Source organism: Cucumis sativus, chromosome 1 (assembly GCF_000004075.3).
Source record: "Cucumis sativus cultivar 9930 chromosome 1, Cucumber_9930_V3, whole genome shotgun sequence".
In the NCBI taxonomy this organism is placed as follows: Eukaryota; Viridiplantae; Streptophyta; class Magnoliopsida; order Cucurbitales; family Cucurbitaceae; genus Cucumis; species Cucumis sativus.
Window position 1 is genome coordinate 2,567,489 of NC_026655.2, and position 15,434 is coordinate 2,582,922.

General features: G+C 35.0%; 2 protein-coding genes across 2 annotated transcripts; one reads left to right on the forward strand and one right to left on the reverse strand.

Annotated features, from left to right (window-relative positions):
• The first annotated feature begins 1,785 nt into the window (after positions 1 to 1,785).
• Positions 1,786 to 10,121, forward strand: LOC101211075 (DExH-box ATP-dependent RNA helicase DExH3). Its single transcript, XM_004137501.3, has 19 exons — positions 1,786 to 2,384; positions 2,569 to 2,723; positions 2,831 to 2,918; positions 3,070 to 3,318; positions 4,058 to 4,153; positions 4,243 to 4,431; positions 4,530 to 4,689; positions 4,821 to 4,951; positions 5,617 to 5,790; positions 5,910 to 6,182; positions 6,309 to 6,503; positions 6,822 to 7,025; positions 7,178 to 7,247; positions 7,341 to 7,489; positions 7,614 to 7,922; positions 8,120 to 8,179; positions 8,338 to 8,490; positions 8,589 to 8,699; positions 8,805 to 10,121. The coding sequence occupies exons 1-19, from the start codon at positions 1,989 to 1,991 to the stop codon at positions 9,288 to 9,290; spliced, it is 3,648 nt and encodes a 1,215-aa protein (XP_004137549.2). The 5' UTR covers positions 1,786 to 1,988; the 3' UTR covers positions 9,291 to 10,121.
• Positions 10,122 to 12,153: 2,032 nt separating this feature from the next.
• Positions 12,154 to 14,150, reverse strand: LOC101216713 (guanine nucleotide-binding protein subunit beta-like protein). Its single transcript, XM_004137279.3, has 2 exons — positions 13,195 to 14,150; positions 12,154 to 12,556 (listed from the first exon to the last, which is right to left on the reverse strand). The coding sequence occupies exons 1-2, from the start codon at positions 14,074 to 14,076 to the stop codon at positions 12,455 to 12,457; spliced, it is 984 nt and encodes a 327-aa protein (XP_004137327.1). The 5' UTR covers positions 14,077 to 14,150; the 3' UTR covers positions 12,154 to 12,454.
• Between the last annotated feature and the right edge of the window lie 1,284 nt (positions 14,151 to 15,434).

Below are 15,434 nucleotides of genomic sequence, written 5' to 3' on the forward strand. Positions count from 1 at the left end.
TTTTTAAAAGTAAATAAAAATAAATATTAGTATAGAGTAAATAAAAAAGAAACTCAAATAATTACCATACCCCCACAAAGCCTAAGTCTGCTTCTTTGCTTTCCAAGAGATAAGACCATTATCACCCATGAAGATACAAAAGTTGATTGTGGTTGACATATGTAAATCTAGGCCAAGATGCCCAAATCAACATCGCACTACAGGCCTTGAGATGAAAAGACGATGATTTTGGAAGAAAAACACCTTGACTTGAACATCTCTTAAGATATAAACGTAAAAATGTATGAATAGAAAGTAAATGTGACTGACTGTTTAGAAATTATGGGTTTAGGGTTTAGGTTTTAAAACTTAGGGAGGGTTGCGCAACATATTGGCTTAACTTGTGGAATGCAAAAGTGTGACATCTGGTCTTAAAGTAACATGTTAAATCTTAGCTTCATCAATCGTCCTCGAAGAAAACTTATTCCAAATGAGATGAGAATTATCAACAAATAGTATTGTATATGGTAATTTTGCAATCACGGCAATCACATATGTATATATCAAGTTGATCTAAATTTAGAAATAGAAATAAATAATGGATATTCTAGAATAAGATCAGGTAACAAACTTAAGCTTTCAACAAATTTCGCTGTCAATCAAGGATGACTAGAAAATGTGATATTAAAGTCAATGAGTTGAAACTTGTTAGGTTTTATGTCATAAAACTCGTAGATAATAAGTGTAACTAATTGATCATTATCAATAAAATATTTTTGTTAATAATTAAATAAAAGTTATTAATTGTTTAGTATTATTATTGTTTTAATAACTCTATATCAAATAAACTAACGTTCGAGACAATCTGATGAGTCCTAAATAGTATGTAAATACATACATCATTAATGTTCAAGATACAATCAAACGGGTCTATAGTAGAAGAATAAGGTTGGATACCTTTTCTTGGTAACACTAAGAATACGATCCACTTTGTATTTGAGATAAACATAATGATCAAATGCATTCATGTAGGTAACATGCAAGTGAGGGTATCTATACAATGAGTTTGCATAAAATCATACCACTAGATATAAATTCATAATTTACTAGTTATGTTTTTATTTCAATAAGATGACTTATACGACTATACAACTTAAAGTGTATTATGGACTCTTGTGTACGAAGAACAATTACTTTCCAACTTTAGGGTAAATAGATAAATGTTCTACTAAATGGTGACTCCATGACTTGAATAAAGAGATATACCCTCTCACTAACCCAAAAAGGGGTTTATGTTTAATCGTTGTACCATAAACATGTTGTTCATTAGAGAAGCACTAGTATTTAAGAATTTAGATGTAACCTAGGGTAAAACAGACTCAATTGGTGTTACGAGCACTCATGAATGACTAATTGAACTGATATTTAATAACCCTAATACGCTCTTTTCTTCTCTTAGTTTATCAATGATTAATTTGATTTAGCAACACCGGAACAAAAAACGATGAACGAAAGGAAGAAAAGAGTAATATGGACTGTGGAGATCTTTTAATGTACTTTTTTGGTATAGATATACCGCAAAATGAATTTAGTGTTCGTCTGGATTGAGTTTTCAAATGTTTAAAATATATATATAAACGCTTAAAGAAGTGATCCCAAAATTCACCCCATCTTGTTATGTTGTTAGGCTTATTGTTAAACCTTGAGATTAGATGTCTCACACATACAATTTTTTTATAACAAGAAAAACCCTAAAACAGTTAGAAATGACAATAAATAAAATAAAAAGGGGAGAAAATATAAAGAAAGAAAGAAGATGAAAATGGTTTGAGCGTTAGAACGAACTAAACAAAGTTCCGCTACAAAGAAGAAGAAGAACGTGGAGCTTCTTCAATCTCATCTCCCTGCCCGAGTTTCCTTTCTCCAACTATCCAAAACCCCAATTTCAGAAAATGGTTCCCAACTTCTTCAACTAGATTTTCCCCTTTTTTCACTTCTCCATTAATCCAATGCCTTACTCATCATCCTTCTTCAACTCCTATTTCAGGAGGACTTCCATGTCCATCTCCTTCAAACCCACTTCTCCTTTTCCATTTTCAACCCGTTTCACACCTTGGACTCCTCGTCTTTTCACCCGGAGGAACATTTCAATGGGGTTTGTCAACTTACACCACTCCCGTCCGGCCTCTGTTTCTGGTGTTGTTCGTTGTTCCACCACCCAATCCAAGTGGGTTGAAGTTTCCTTGAAGGAGAAACAACAGGACCATGTCAAGGGTTTCAAGCAAAGGAATATTGCGTTCCCCTTTGGGCAGCATCAGTCTAGCTATAATTATGGTCGCTTTGCGTGTGACGATGTTTCTAGTGATGAATCTGATGTCGAATTTGGCTCTCCCCAGGCCCAAAGGGTATGTTTCTTTTCCTTGCTTCTTCATTTTTTAATGATTCTATGGCTATCACAAAAATGTTATATTTTTTAAAAACCCAATATACATATATACATACATACACACATGTACTTATATTTGGGAGCTTCAGTTCATGAGCAATGGAATAGTTACTTACTTGTTACATTCTCTTCATGATTTCCAGAGTTCATCAACCCTTGATAACGTAGACGAGTGGAGATGGAAGTTAACTATGCTTCTACGAAACAATGAGGAAGTAGAAGTAGTGTCAAGGGAGAAAAAGGATAGACGTGATTTTGAGCAACTTTCAGCATTGGCAACCCGAATGAATTTGCATAGGTATTTCAAGTTTATGGTTTACTTTTGAATACTGTTTAAATATTTATTTCAGCACCCATGTTATATCATATGATGCTTATTGACATTGTTTTCAATTACTCTGGCAGCCGTCAATATTCCAGAGTTGTTGTATTTAGTAAAGATCCCCTGCCGAATTATAGGCCGGACCTGGATGATAAGCGACCACAGAGAGAGGTACATATCTTTTCATACCCAAATTTTGTAGTGTCGTTTCGACTTGCGAGGATGAGTATACTAATTGAGTTGAATGTACCTTCTTCTTCTTCTTCTTTTTTATTTCATCCATCTTGAGTGAAGAGTTATTCAAGTTTGTTTTTATTTACAGGTGGTCTTACCTTTTGGTGTCCAAAGGGAAGTTGAAGGTCATCTAAGATTGTACCAATCTTCTTACAAGTCTGTGTCAAGAGGATGTTTTTCAAACAGTTACTTGCCAAATTCTGGCATTGCTGAAAACTGTGCTAACAATAATGGACTGTTTCAGCACCAGGAACCTTCGACAACACAAAGTGTTGTCATGGAGAAAATTCTTCGCCGCAAAAGTTTGCAACTGAGGTATCAGCAGCAAGAATGGCAGGTATTTTTTTAAAAAAGATATTATAATTATGTTTTAAAACGAATTATAACTTTCTTTTGGAATGTAAAAAATTACATATTTTTATTGTTGATTTGTGAAGTCTCATTCAATTTGTTTGAATTATAAACTGAAAATTTATGCTTCAGAAGATAATCCTCTTCTAGCATGTCGTGCTGGTAATAGATGATGAGAGGTTAACTATTTTAGATGATAACTGCTAGTCATGCATTTCTTTCAAAGCTAATTTCAGTGGTCAAACAGAAATTTGAAAGATGATAACAGCTCGTTCATGAAACCAGTGGTAATTTCTCGTGTGGTATTATTTGTTTGGAAGTTACATAGAACTAGAAGTTAAATGGAAGAACATCCTTCAATTACAAAGCTAATTTCAGAAAAACTGCTCATTCAAAATGAGTGAGGTAGCTGTAGGGTCTAACACTACTTGAATTAATTCCAATAAACTAAGGCAGGCTGAAATTTTTCTTGTATTAAAACTGTTCAATATTGATGGTAATGTCATGGATGTGAATTTTTTCATAATAGAAGTTGAATCCTGATTTCACATAAATATGTCAATTGTCGGGTTTCATGCACAATCACTCACGATTCATAATTTTCTACTAGTGCATGTCTTCTTTTGGATTGTCTACTATCTAATGGGTCTCTTTCTCGTTTGCACCGTCATTTCCTCCTGATCGTTTTGTTGAAGTACTTGCTTGTTTGACATGAAATTCTTCAGGAATCTCTTGAGGGCCAAAAAATGATAGAATTTCGCAAGAGTCTCCCTGCCTTCAAAGAGAGGGAAGCATTGTTAAAGGCCATTTCAGAAAATCAGGTACGTGGTCAAGTTAAATAATTAGCATAAGTGATGCTGAGGTTGAAACATGTTGCTATTTTGAACTGACTGAAAGAAACAATATGCAGGTAGTCGTTGTCTCCGGTGAAACTGGTTGTGGCAAAACCACACAGCTTCCTCAGTATATTTTAGAATCTGAGATTGAAGCTGCTCGTGGAGCTTCTTGTAGTATTATATGTACTCAGCCTAGACGTATTTCTGCCATGTCTGTTTCTGAAAGAGTTGCTGCAGAACGTGGAGAGAAACTGGGAGAGTCTGTAAGTTGCCAAAGTGATGTTTTGACTTTTTACTTTTCTGGATAATATTTTAACTTGCTAAATACCGGAGTTCTATTTCTTTTCCCTTTTCTCAAAAGGTTGGTTATAAAGTTCGGCTTGAGGGTATGAAAGGAAGGGATACCCGTCTTCTCTTTTGCACCACTGGTGTACTATTGAGAAGATTGCTTGTTGACAGAAATTTGAAGGGTGTAAGTCATGTTATTGTTGATGAGATTCATGAACGTGGAATGAACGAAGGTAATAATGAGATATTAAGATATTGTAGCCATGGATTAACCTTTTGAAAATTTAACCAAGTTATACAAATATCTTTATATTTTAATGAAGGTGACTTAATTTAAATTAACCCGTTTATATCTCTTTACCAGATTTTCTTGTTATTGTCCTGAAAGATCTTCTTCCTCGCCGGCCGGATTTGAGGTTGATCTTAATGAGCGCAACTCTAAATGCCGAGCTTTTTTCTTCTTATTTTGGTGGTGCTCCAACGATGCATATCCCTGTAAGATTATATTATTTGTAAGCTTTAATGGACAGAAATTAATTGCCATATCTTCTTCCTCCCCTCTCCCAGGTTTTAATGTTCTAGGTTGAAATTTCCCTCTTTAATTGCCAGATAAGTGTAGTGTAGGATATCCATGGATGTTTACCCGTCTTATTTGCTTGTGTTATTATCAATTTATAATTAAGAAATGGATACAACATGCCTATACTTTCCTTGATGATATTTCCCGTTTATATATATATATATATGCATTTACATTTGGACAGAATATTGAAAAATGGTAGTTTTCTTTTGTTGAAGATTTTTTTTAGTGTTCTGTTATTGATTACATTATGCTTTTAGGCTTTAGCTCAAAGTTATCTTATCTTAGTTTCCTTGTACACATTTTAATGTAGGGGCACAGTGTTGTACATCACGTTACCATTTTAAGGCCTTTTGATGTTTTAATATTCTTGTAAAAAATAATCCTTTCAAATGCTATATTATTTTCTCTTGGGTCTTAAATCTTTATTACACACTTCTTTTTAGTGGGGTTTTGACCTCTACTGGTTATTATAAACAATCCTAAGGGCCCCAGAAAACAGGCCACTGAAACGTTCTTCTAACACATTAAACATAATGCTCACAGGAGTCAACTTTCTTCTAACCCATTCTATTTTCAGGGTTTTACATACCCAGTTCGTGCACACTTTTTGGAGAATATTCTTGAGATTACTGGCTATAAATTAACTTCATATAATCAAATTGATGATTATGGTCAAGAAAAGGCGTGGAAAATGCAAAGACAAGCTCAAGCTCTAAAGAAAAGGAAGACCCAGATTGCTTCATCTGTGGAGGTATACATATATTCTCTCACTCATATATCATAGTTTATGGAAATTCCAGTAGCGGATGTTCTCATTCTTATTTTCTATATTCTTTTCTGCACATGCTAAACCTTCTTGTTTTGACATAGGATGCATTTGAGGCTGCTAACTTTTCAGCATACAGTCCTCGGACTCAGGAGTCTCTATCCTATTGGAATCCTGATTCCATTGGTTTCAACCTCATTGAGCATGTCCTCTCCTACATTGTCAAGAAGGAGAGGCCAGGTGCTATATTAGTTTTTATGACCGGTTGGGACGATATAAACTCTTTAAAGGACCAGCTCCTGTCTCACCCTTTATTAGGGGATCCTAGCAGAGTCTTGCTCCTTGCATGTCATGGTTCAATGGCCAGCTCTGAGCAGGTAACTGTGTTACTTGCACATGTAATTGCCAGTATTATGAAATACTGCTTGGCATCTTTGAATTTGAAATCTGCCTTTCATCTAACAATAAATAGTTTGTATATATTTTATCATCTATTGAAACAGAAATTGATATTTGATAAACCTGAAGATGGAGTTAGGAAAATAGTCCTAGCTACAAACATGGCAGAGACCAGTATCACCATCAATGATGTGGTTTTTGTTGTTGACTGTGGAAAAGCAAAGGAGACATCCTATGATGCACTAAATAACACTCCTTGTTTGCTTCCATCCTGGATCTCCAAGGCTGCTGCACGACAAGTAAGAATAATTTGATATCACTTGATTGTGTTCGTTGGTTTGCCACTTCAAACTCATGAGTCATATCCTATTTAAACTTCATATATGTTTTTTCCTTCGCTATAAGACTTTGAATACAATATTAGTCTATGAACTCCAACACAACGGTTTAAAAAAAGAAAAGAAAGGAAAAGAAAAAGGATTCATGCTTCAGAAATAAAAGAAATGTACTGAATAATAGTGTGTTGCTGTTTTTTTTTTTTTTTTTTGTGTGTGTGCATAATTTAATAACATTTGCATTATCACTTACTTGGTTGACCTATTTCCCCCACCAACCAGAGAAGAGGTAGGGCTGGTCGTGTTCAACCCGGCGAGTGTTACCATCTCTATCCCAAATGCGTATATGATGCTTTTGCTGATTATCAACTGCCAGAACTTTTAAGGACTCCATTGCAGTCTTTGTGTTTGCAAATCAAGAGTCTGCAACTTGGAAGCATATCAGATTTCCTATCAAATGCATTGCAGCCGCCAGAGCCTTTATCAGTGAGTACAACTTTAATGAATAAGCCTTAGTATTACAGTAGTGATCTTACATGGAAATAAATTCGATGAGCCGTTCCTATCAAATTCTTGAAATTTTACTTCCATGGACTCTTATTTGTATTCCACCTTATGTGTTATTTTGCTCCTTGAAGGTTCAAAATGCCATAGATTATTTGAAGATAATTGGAGCTCTGGATAACAAAGAAAATCTAACAGTTCTTGGTGTGGATTCCATCCTCTTTTCCCTTGCGTTGAATTTGTTTCTAATTATTTCTACTGTTACTTGAACTCTGGTTTGTCATCCTCATCCTTCAGGGAAACACTTGTCAGTTCTTCCAGTTGAGCCTAAACTAGGGAAAATGCTTATATTAGGAGCTATTTTCAACTGCCTTGATCCAATTATGACTATTGTTGCTGGTCTTAGTGTGAGAGATCCTTTCCTTATGCCATCTGATAAAAAGGATGTAAGTTTGCTAACACATAATTCTAAAGCATTTATTATTTATTTGATGAGAGGCTGGTTCCCGTAGTGGCTGTTACAAACGTAATTTGTGACATTCATCTTTTGGTTTTTTTTTCCTGATTCAGTTAGCTGAATCAGCAAAAGCACACTTTGCTGCACGTGACTGCAGTGATCATCTTGCCTTAGTTCGAGCTTATCAGGGTTGGAGAGATGCTGAAAAACAGCAATCCGGTTATGAGTACTGTTGGAGAAACTTTCTCTCTATGCAAACTCTTAGAGCCATCGACTCTCTGAGGAAGCAGTTCTTCTTTTTGCTGAAGGACGCTGGTCTAGTTGATTATGATTCAGAAAAATGTAACATCTCAAACCACGACGAGCACTTAATCCGTGCAGTCATCTGTGCCGGTTTGTTTCCCGGAATTTGCTCTGTTGTGGTAAGTTATGTTTGGTATATTCACGAATTTACCTGATATATAGCTTTAATTGGTTTGATTTTTCATTTCCAAAAAAACAAAAAGAAACTTTGTAAGAACAATTATCTTTGTTCAGAATCTTATTCAGCAGACTAATAACTTCATAAAGCTTTAATAATCTATGGTAGCTAGGCACTGACCATAATCATTTTGAACAGAACAAAGAGAAATCAGTAGCTTTAAAAACAATGGAAGATGGTCAGGTTATGCTATACTCGGTAAGTTTTTCTCATTTCATGGCTACTTGGGTTCAAATTTTATTCCCAATCATAGTCGTTCCAACTCATTCTACTGTATTTATTGAATGAAGGATGTTCAGCATTAAGAAAAACGATTCATTTGTTTTTTCTTGTTTATTTATTTTATAATTGAACAGAACTCAGTTAATGCTGGATATCCAAAAATTCCCTACCCTTGGCTGGTGTTCAATGAAAAGGTGAAAGTAAATTCAGTCTTTCTTCGGGATTCTACTGGGGTATCTGACTCTGTCCTGCTTTTATTTGGAGGAAATGTTTCTAGAGGAGGACTTGTACGTATTCTATTTCAAACTTTGCTTCAGCATATTACTCCTTTTGCATTTCTTTTCAAAATTGAAACCTGCTTAACGAAATATTTAAATTTATATAGGATGGTCACCTCAAAATGCTGGATGGTTATTTGGAGTTTTTCATGAAACCTGCATTGGCCGAGACTTATTTGAGCCTTAAAAGGGAGCTTGATGAGCTTGTTCATCAAAAAGTAATTTCATTTTTTATTCCAGTTCCCTTTACACCAGATTTCTTAATCCTACATGTCTTGAGGGATGCTGTTGTCCTCTTCTCAATCTGAGTTTTCTTTCTGCAGCTTTTGAATCCGAAGTTGGATATGGAGCCACACAATGAGCTACTCACAGCGTTAAGGTTGTTGATTTCAGAGGATCACTGTGCGGGTCGGTTTGTCTTTGGTCGACATATGCCTGTACCATCAAAAAAAGCAATGACCGACAGTTTACCTCGACAGAAACATGGTGATGGAGGTGGGGGTGATAATTCCAAGAATCAGCTTCAGACCCTACTTCTGAGAGCTGGACATGAAACACCAACTTACAATACCAAGCAATTAAGAAACAATCAGTTCCGCTCCACTGTTATTTTCAACGGATTGAACTTTGTGGGCCAACCCTGTGGCAGCAAGAAACTTGCGGAAAAAGATGCGGCTGCTGAGGCTCTTCTATGGCTACAGGGTGAGACACATTCATCTTCCCAAGCTATCGATCACGCTTCCATACTTCTAAAAAAAAGCAGAAAGAAAAATACCAATCCATCATTTCATAGTGCCAAATGGAGTTGATTGGACGGATAAAAGAGTACAAAAGCAAAAAGATGATAACTGCGAATAACTTTTCAACTCGCTCATCTTTGAAGTTTGTGATATTTGAGAAAGAGGGGAATGATTTTCTGGCTATGGCTAGGCAACAGTCAATCTAGTTCTATCACTAGTACCAAATCTTTGACATGGAGCTATCCATTTACAAGAGCTAGCTTGCATTATTCTTTTCAAATGAACACTCAAGGTTTAGAGCGATTTGAACTTTGAAGCAAGTAATCAGCAATGCAGCGAGCTACTGCAGTGGCAAGAATCTGCAGCAATAATTTTGCACAATGGTTATTAACCCTCCATAGATTTAAGGACTAGGCAATAGAAATTTACCAGTTTGAGTAATTAGGTAGATAGTTAAAAGCTGCTTGAGATGCTGTTGTATGAGCTACCCTCCTCTGCTTAAGAAGGGCTCAGCAGAAGCCAATTCTTCAGTTTCTCTACAAAACTTCTTGATTTTGTTACCCTTCCTTACAGGCCAAGGGGACGGGCAATGCACAGCTGGGCTTGTGGCCATATACTTGTTTGTTCACCTAATTTTGATGGTGGTCTAACATATTCTTTAGTTATTAATGCTAATCTTATAAACAGGGCTTTGTTCAATAATAGATCCGGGTTGTTTTTCAGTTTTATTACTGAAGGAATTTTTGTTCCCTTGTGTACTTTTCTTTCCTAGTTTGGGGTGGAGATTTGAACTTGTTGGAGAGATGTAATTGAGAATGAGTTTGATTGTGAAGGGATGGAATTGACTTGATTTAGTTAAATTTTATCATTATATACTTAGTCATTGTACTTGTCGTACTATTTTTGTGCCCCTTTCTTTTGTTCGTTGGTTTTTGTATTTGAAATATATAGATCAAATTGAAATAAAATTTGAATTTAACAGATAAAATTGTAACACTATATCAAAATCAAAATTTAAGACAAATAGAAATTAATCTAAAAATAATAAAAAAATTATTTTCTTTTCTTTCCAAAATGTGATTCTTTCGATGCACATGCAACGTATTGTAATTCTTGATTGTTTGTTGTGGCATTATTAAAAAAGTGGGTTGTTCTCCACCCATAGTGCTTATGCGTGAGGAATTCTCCTCTCCTAATGAATATGAAACAACGAACTTGTGGATTAATGTTTGGGGCTCGTCTCTTCAAACAAAATCAAGATTTTCATGTGGTAATTCTTTCATAACTCTTCAAGCCAATTTGAATTTGCTTCTTTGAGAGGTTTCTTCCTATTCTTTTTGTGTGTTTTGTAACTAGGAGTCGGAGTATGTGTCTTAACACTTTGTTTGGTTGTTCCCGAGCTAGGAAAATTGGGAGATTGTGTTACTCAAAGCAATTCGAATTTTTGATAAAAGATTGCCTATTTCTGATCTGTTGTTGCGTTTGATCAGTCAGTATGTATACTTTCCGAAGTTAAAATTCTGAAAAGTCCTTTGGAAGTTTCAATTTCTATGCAACCTTTTGAATCAAGTGATGTGAGGGTAATCGAACATCTAGAGGATCTCACATTGCCGACCAATGAGTAGCCGTATGATGGTACAGTTTCGTATTGGTAAAGAATGCTCTATAATGTTGTTGTCATAGCTGATTGAAGTTTTTGTTCGTAGAAGGCATTTTAGTTTCTCCAATGGCTTTGGATTAACTTCCCAACCAGAATGAATGTGGAGTTCTTGGAGCATCTCTTTGTGAGATTCTTTAATTGGTTAAAAATCTTCTAATTTTAATCTTTGTTTATCCAATTGGTCAAATTAATTGACATAACTACTTGTTTAGTCTTTGTTTTCGAGCTGTTCTTGTAGTCCATTGTCTAGCGATGCTCTTCATCTCCGACAGAATCTTTGGCTTGTAGAAAAAAGACTACATAAGTAATGCTAAAATCACAAGACATACTCCACATTAACAATTTTGGTTAGATACACAGTTAAAAAGAAACAATATCAACTGAATTGTCATCGGAACAGCCGATGATCCAAAGCCATTGGAAAATACCCCATTATGAAGAGAGAACCTATACTTCATGTACGTATTATTGAAATAATACTGATACATAAAATTATCATCCAATCTCACTTTAGATTCAGGTTCAGGCCACATTAGGAATCACTGGACTTGAAAGTGGAATGGAAGACATTACTTTTAAAATATAGGTGAGAGATATTAAAAAATAGACATGGTAGAGGAAAAAAGAAGAGATTCTTATGAATAGAAAAAGTAATTGAAACATAGATAAAAAAAAAAAAAAAATTAAATAGGTTATCAAACATTGGATAAATTTTGTTATAAAGTTAATGTTTTCTCCTTTTAAATTCTTTGTGTATTATGTTAAAAATAATAGAGAATAACAAGATTAATGTAGTATGAATAAATTAAACAAAAATTACTAATTCATTTGTCAAATAAAATTGTAATATTCGAAAACTTCCACCACATGTGGGAAAAAAATCTAATTCGTCAAATTCAAATAGAAACCCTAAATTAAGCCCAAAGGCCCATTGAGCAGAAAAGGTCCAACAGGCCCAATTAACACACATGAGTCCCACACGAATTGAGGGTTCAAACTTAAATGTATTTGATTCATAACCACACAAGAAAATAATAGTAAATAATCATCCATGATTCAACATATGAACAATCCTATGGGAAAGACATACAAATTAATTTGGAAGTCTTTGTTTCATAGCATAATTTAAATACAGTATCAACAAGAACTGATTCACCTTCGCAGCAAATTTCAGTAGAAGTTCTTTGCAAATCACCATTCATTCACCAAAGATTTTAATATTAGAAGCTGCATATTAGAACATATGCATAAACTGATATAGCAGCAGAAACATCAAATCAAAAACCTTTTATATAGATGCATGCAACTATATGATACTTTCTCTTTAAGAAAAAGTCAGAACATACTTTAAAACCTCTGAATTTTGGTAGATCTCAAAGACAAAAAAACATTGTTGACCTCAAAAGTAATCATCTTCAACATTAAATTAAAAACCAAATGATTCATTCATCACTCCCAGCAAAACCCTAAAGAAAATTCTAAACACTGATACTTGTAAGGATTAAGGTTTAACAAGTTTCTTCTCAAAATAGAAACAAAAAAGTGCGTCTGCAAATAATCATAATGGATATTCCTAGTAACGACCAATTCCCCAAACTCTGACCACTCCATCTGTGTAACCACCAAACAATGTGCTCCCATCTGCGCTCCAGCTCAAACTTGTGCAGTAAATAACCTGAAAATCCAACACAAAACTTTGAATATAGATTAATGAATGTGTTCATCGAAGATAGCACAAGTTGAAACATGAAGGTTCCTTGTAAAATTTGACAACCCATGATTAAAAAGGAAGATTTTGCCTCTTGATCATCGTACCGATATCTAAAGCTTGCATAAAACTTGACCGAACTACAACATGTGACAACTAAATGTGCAAGCTTGAATTCACTCAACCATTAAAAACAAAATCTTGTCGAGTATAAACATAATCCCAAAACATTTACAGACAGAAAAGCAACAAATTCGATAATGTATTATAGATTCACTTCCAATGGCTAATATAAAACAATAAGAAAGATTGGGGCAATCTTTATATGAAAGTGAATAAACACAAGATACCAGTTCCACAAAACATTGCAAGACAATACACCAATTACACAAAACTATCACACTTCAAGTTCCCGATAAGCAAGATGAATGTTAATAACATGGCATACTAGTAAAACAGGGTGATGGGCAACTGCAGGCAGACCAGAATAAATTGATCAATCATCAACGAGTATAGAAAAGCAATTGAAATTCAACAAATATTGAAAAGATATTTAGTACAAACGGTTCATTTAGGAAAGAATGAACAGAGAAAAACGAATATACCTTAATCTTGTTGGCAGTGGCAGCGTGGGTGTCATCGGTTTTCTCTGCCTCGGTTTTCAAATCGACTTTCAAATCCTCCACAATGCTTTTGCTCTCCAAATCCCAGATCTTAATACTGCTCTCGGTTGCAGCACAGAGCCAGTACCTGTTGGGGCTGAAACAAAGAGCATGAATAATCGATCCGGCATCCAATGAATAAAGCCTCTTACCCTCAGCCAAATCCCACAGCAAAATCACTCCGTCTTTGCCACCGCTAGCGCACAGAGAGCCATCCGGCGAAACAGCCACCGTGTTAACATAACCAGCGTGACCAGCGAGAGTAACTCTCAACTTGCAATTGGTCAAGTTCCAGACCTTCACGGTTTTGTCCCAAGACGCCGAAACAATAGTTGGCTGGAGGGTGTTAGGACTGAATCTAACACAGCTAACCCAGTCAGAGTGAGCGTCGCCGTCCTGGATTGTGTACTTGCACTCACCGAGAGTGTTCCATAGCTTGATGGTTCGGTCACGAGAGGCTGAGACGATCTGGCGATTGTCGATGGAGAAGGCGACGGAGAGAACATCTTTGGAATGTCCGACGAATCGACGGGATGTATTGCCGGTAGCCAGGTCCCAGAGGCGGAGTTCGCCGTCCCAGGAACCAGAAAGGGCGAACTGACCGTCGGATGAGAGGACAACATCTTGAACAAAGTGGGAGTGACCATTGAGCCTTCGTTGAGGAACACCGTAGGTCTTCTCTTCCTTGGTGAGACGCCACATGATGATGGATTTGTCACGGGAAGAGGTGACAATCATATCGGAATTGTCGATGGGAGTGGCGATGGCCGTCACCATGTCGGTGTGAGCCCTCATTGTGCCTCGCAGAACAAGCCCTTCCGCCATTTTTTTGAGCTGTGCTTTGGTTCTACGCCTTGGCTGTGTTGAAGTTTGTGAGCGATAGAGGAGGAAGAAAAGGAAGATACGAATATATATATAGTGAGAGTTAGGGCAAATTAGGGTTTTGTAACCCTAAAACCGTTTGGGATTTTTCTTTTTCTTTTTCTTTTATTTTACCCCTCCCTAATATAATATATATTACTTTGTTGCAATTTTTAATATTTAATCTTTAATGTTTCAAAAAAAAAAAAAAAAAACTAGTCTAAAATACAACTTTAATTTATGAATTGTATACTTTTTTTATATATATAATTCCAACCACGACTTCATATTTCTAAGAAAACAATCCTATTATATGATTAGAAAACTATTGACATAAATAGAATAATACGTCCATACGTTTCGTTTGATGTTATATGGATAGTTACGTATATAAAACTCGTGATGGATGGTTACGTATATAAAACTCTTAGATTCAATATATGGTTAGATGTGCAAATCTTTTATCTTAATCACGACTTATAATATTTTTTTATTAGTTTAATATATTTTAATAATATTATTATCTAAAAATATAACATGAACACTAATTTAGTTTAGTTTTTTATGTTTACAAAACATTGACACATGTAGTTTTAAGGCACTTCATGAAAATGTTTAATCAAATTATATATAAATTTTAAAATTATGTAGTGAAAAAATCGATATAAACTCATATCATATAGCAGTTGTTTCTTTTATATTTGAACGATGACGATGTACAAAAACATTACTGATATGTAGTTGGGTGTCAACATACATGAGTCTTTCATCATGTGCATAATACTAGTGCATGATGACTGAAATTGGATGCGATGTATGCTTGAACTCCTACGAGCGTCTAGAATACACTGGAATCGACATTAATTATTTGAGCTTATATGGCAACGTATTGCTGAAATATTTTCAATGTTGTGGTTGGCTTCTGTGATGAACATGTCTTCTACCAATGTCAGGTACACTAGGTTTCCATGTTTCAGTGATGCTTCTACACTTACAACAAAATCAACCACACAATGAACTTAGTTTTGGCAAATCATGTTGAACAAAACGTTATTGTAAATCTTAGACAAAATTATTCTATATGAAGAAAAAACTAATATAAAATAATATTCATATAACATGACTAAAGAACATATATAAGTTTTTTTTACGGACAATAATAATAAGTGTCAAGTGCGGTATGTAGCAAATTCCACTACAATAAAATAAAACCGAGAGTTTCAACACCAATCAACAATTCCCATTACAATAACAAAAGACATAAACAATGATTTTTTTTTAAAAAAAAAAGTTAGTTGTACAAGTACGTTTATTATGTTCTT

Coding starts and splice junctions, on each gene's coding strand:
- LOC101211075 (XM_004137501.3), top strand. CDS start 1,989: ATGCCTTACTCATCATCCTTCTTCAACTCCTATTTCAGGAGGACTTCC. Junction 7,248..7,340: donor AGAAAATCTAACAGTTCTTG/GTGTGGATTCCA, acceptor CTCATCCTTCAG/GGAAACACTTGTCAGTTCTT. Junction 8,700..8,804: donor ATGAGCTTGTTCATCAAAAA/GTAATTTCATTT, acceptor TTCTTTCTGCAG/CTTTTGAATCCGAAGTTGGA.
- LOC101216713 (XM_004137279.3), bottom strand. CDS start 14,076: ATGGCGGAAGGGCTTGTTCTGCGAGGCACAATGAGGGCTCACACCGAC. Junction 12,557..13,194: donor CCACTGCCAACAAGATTAAG/GTATATTCGTTT, acceptor TTGGATTTTCAG/GTTATTTACTGCACAAGTTT.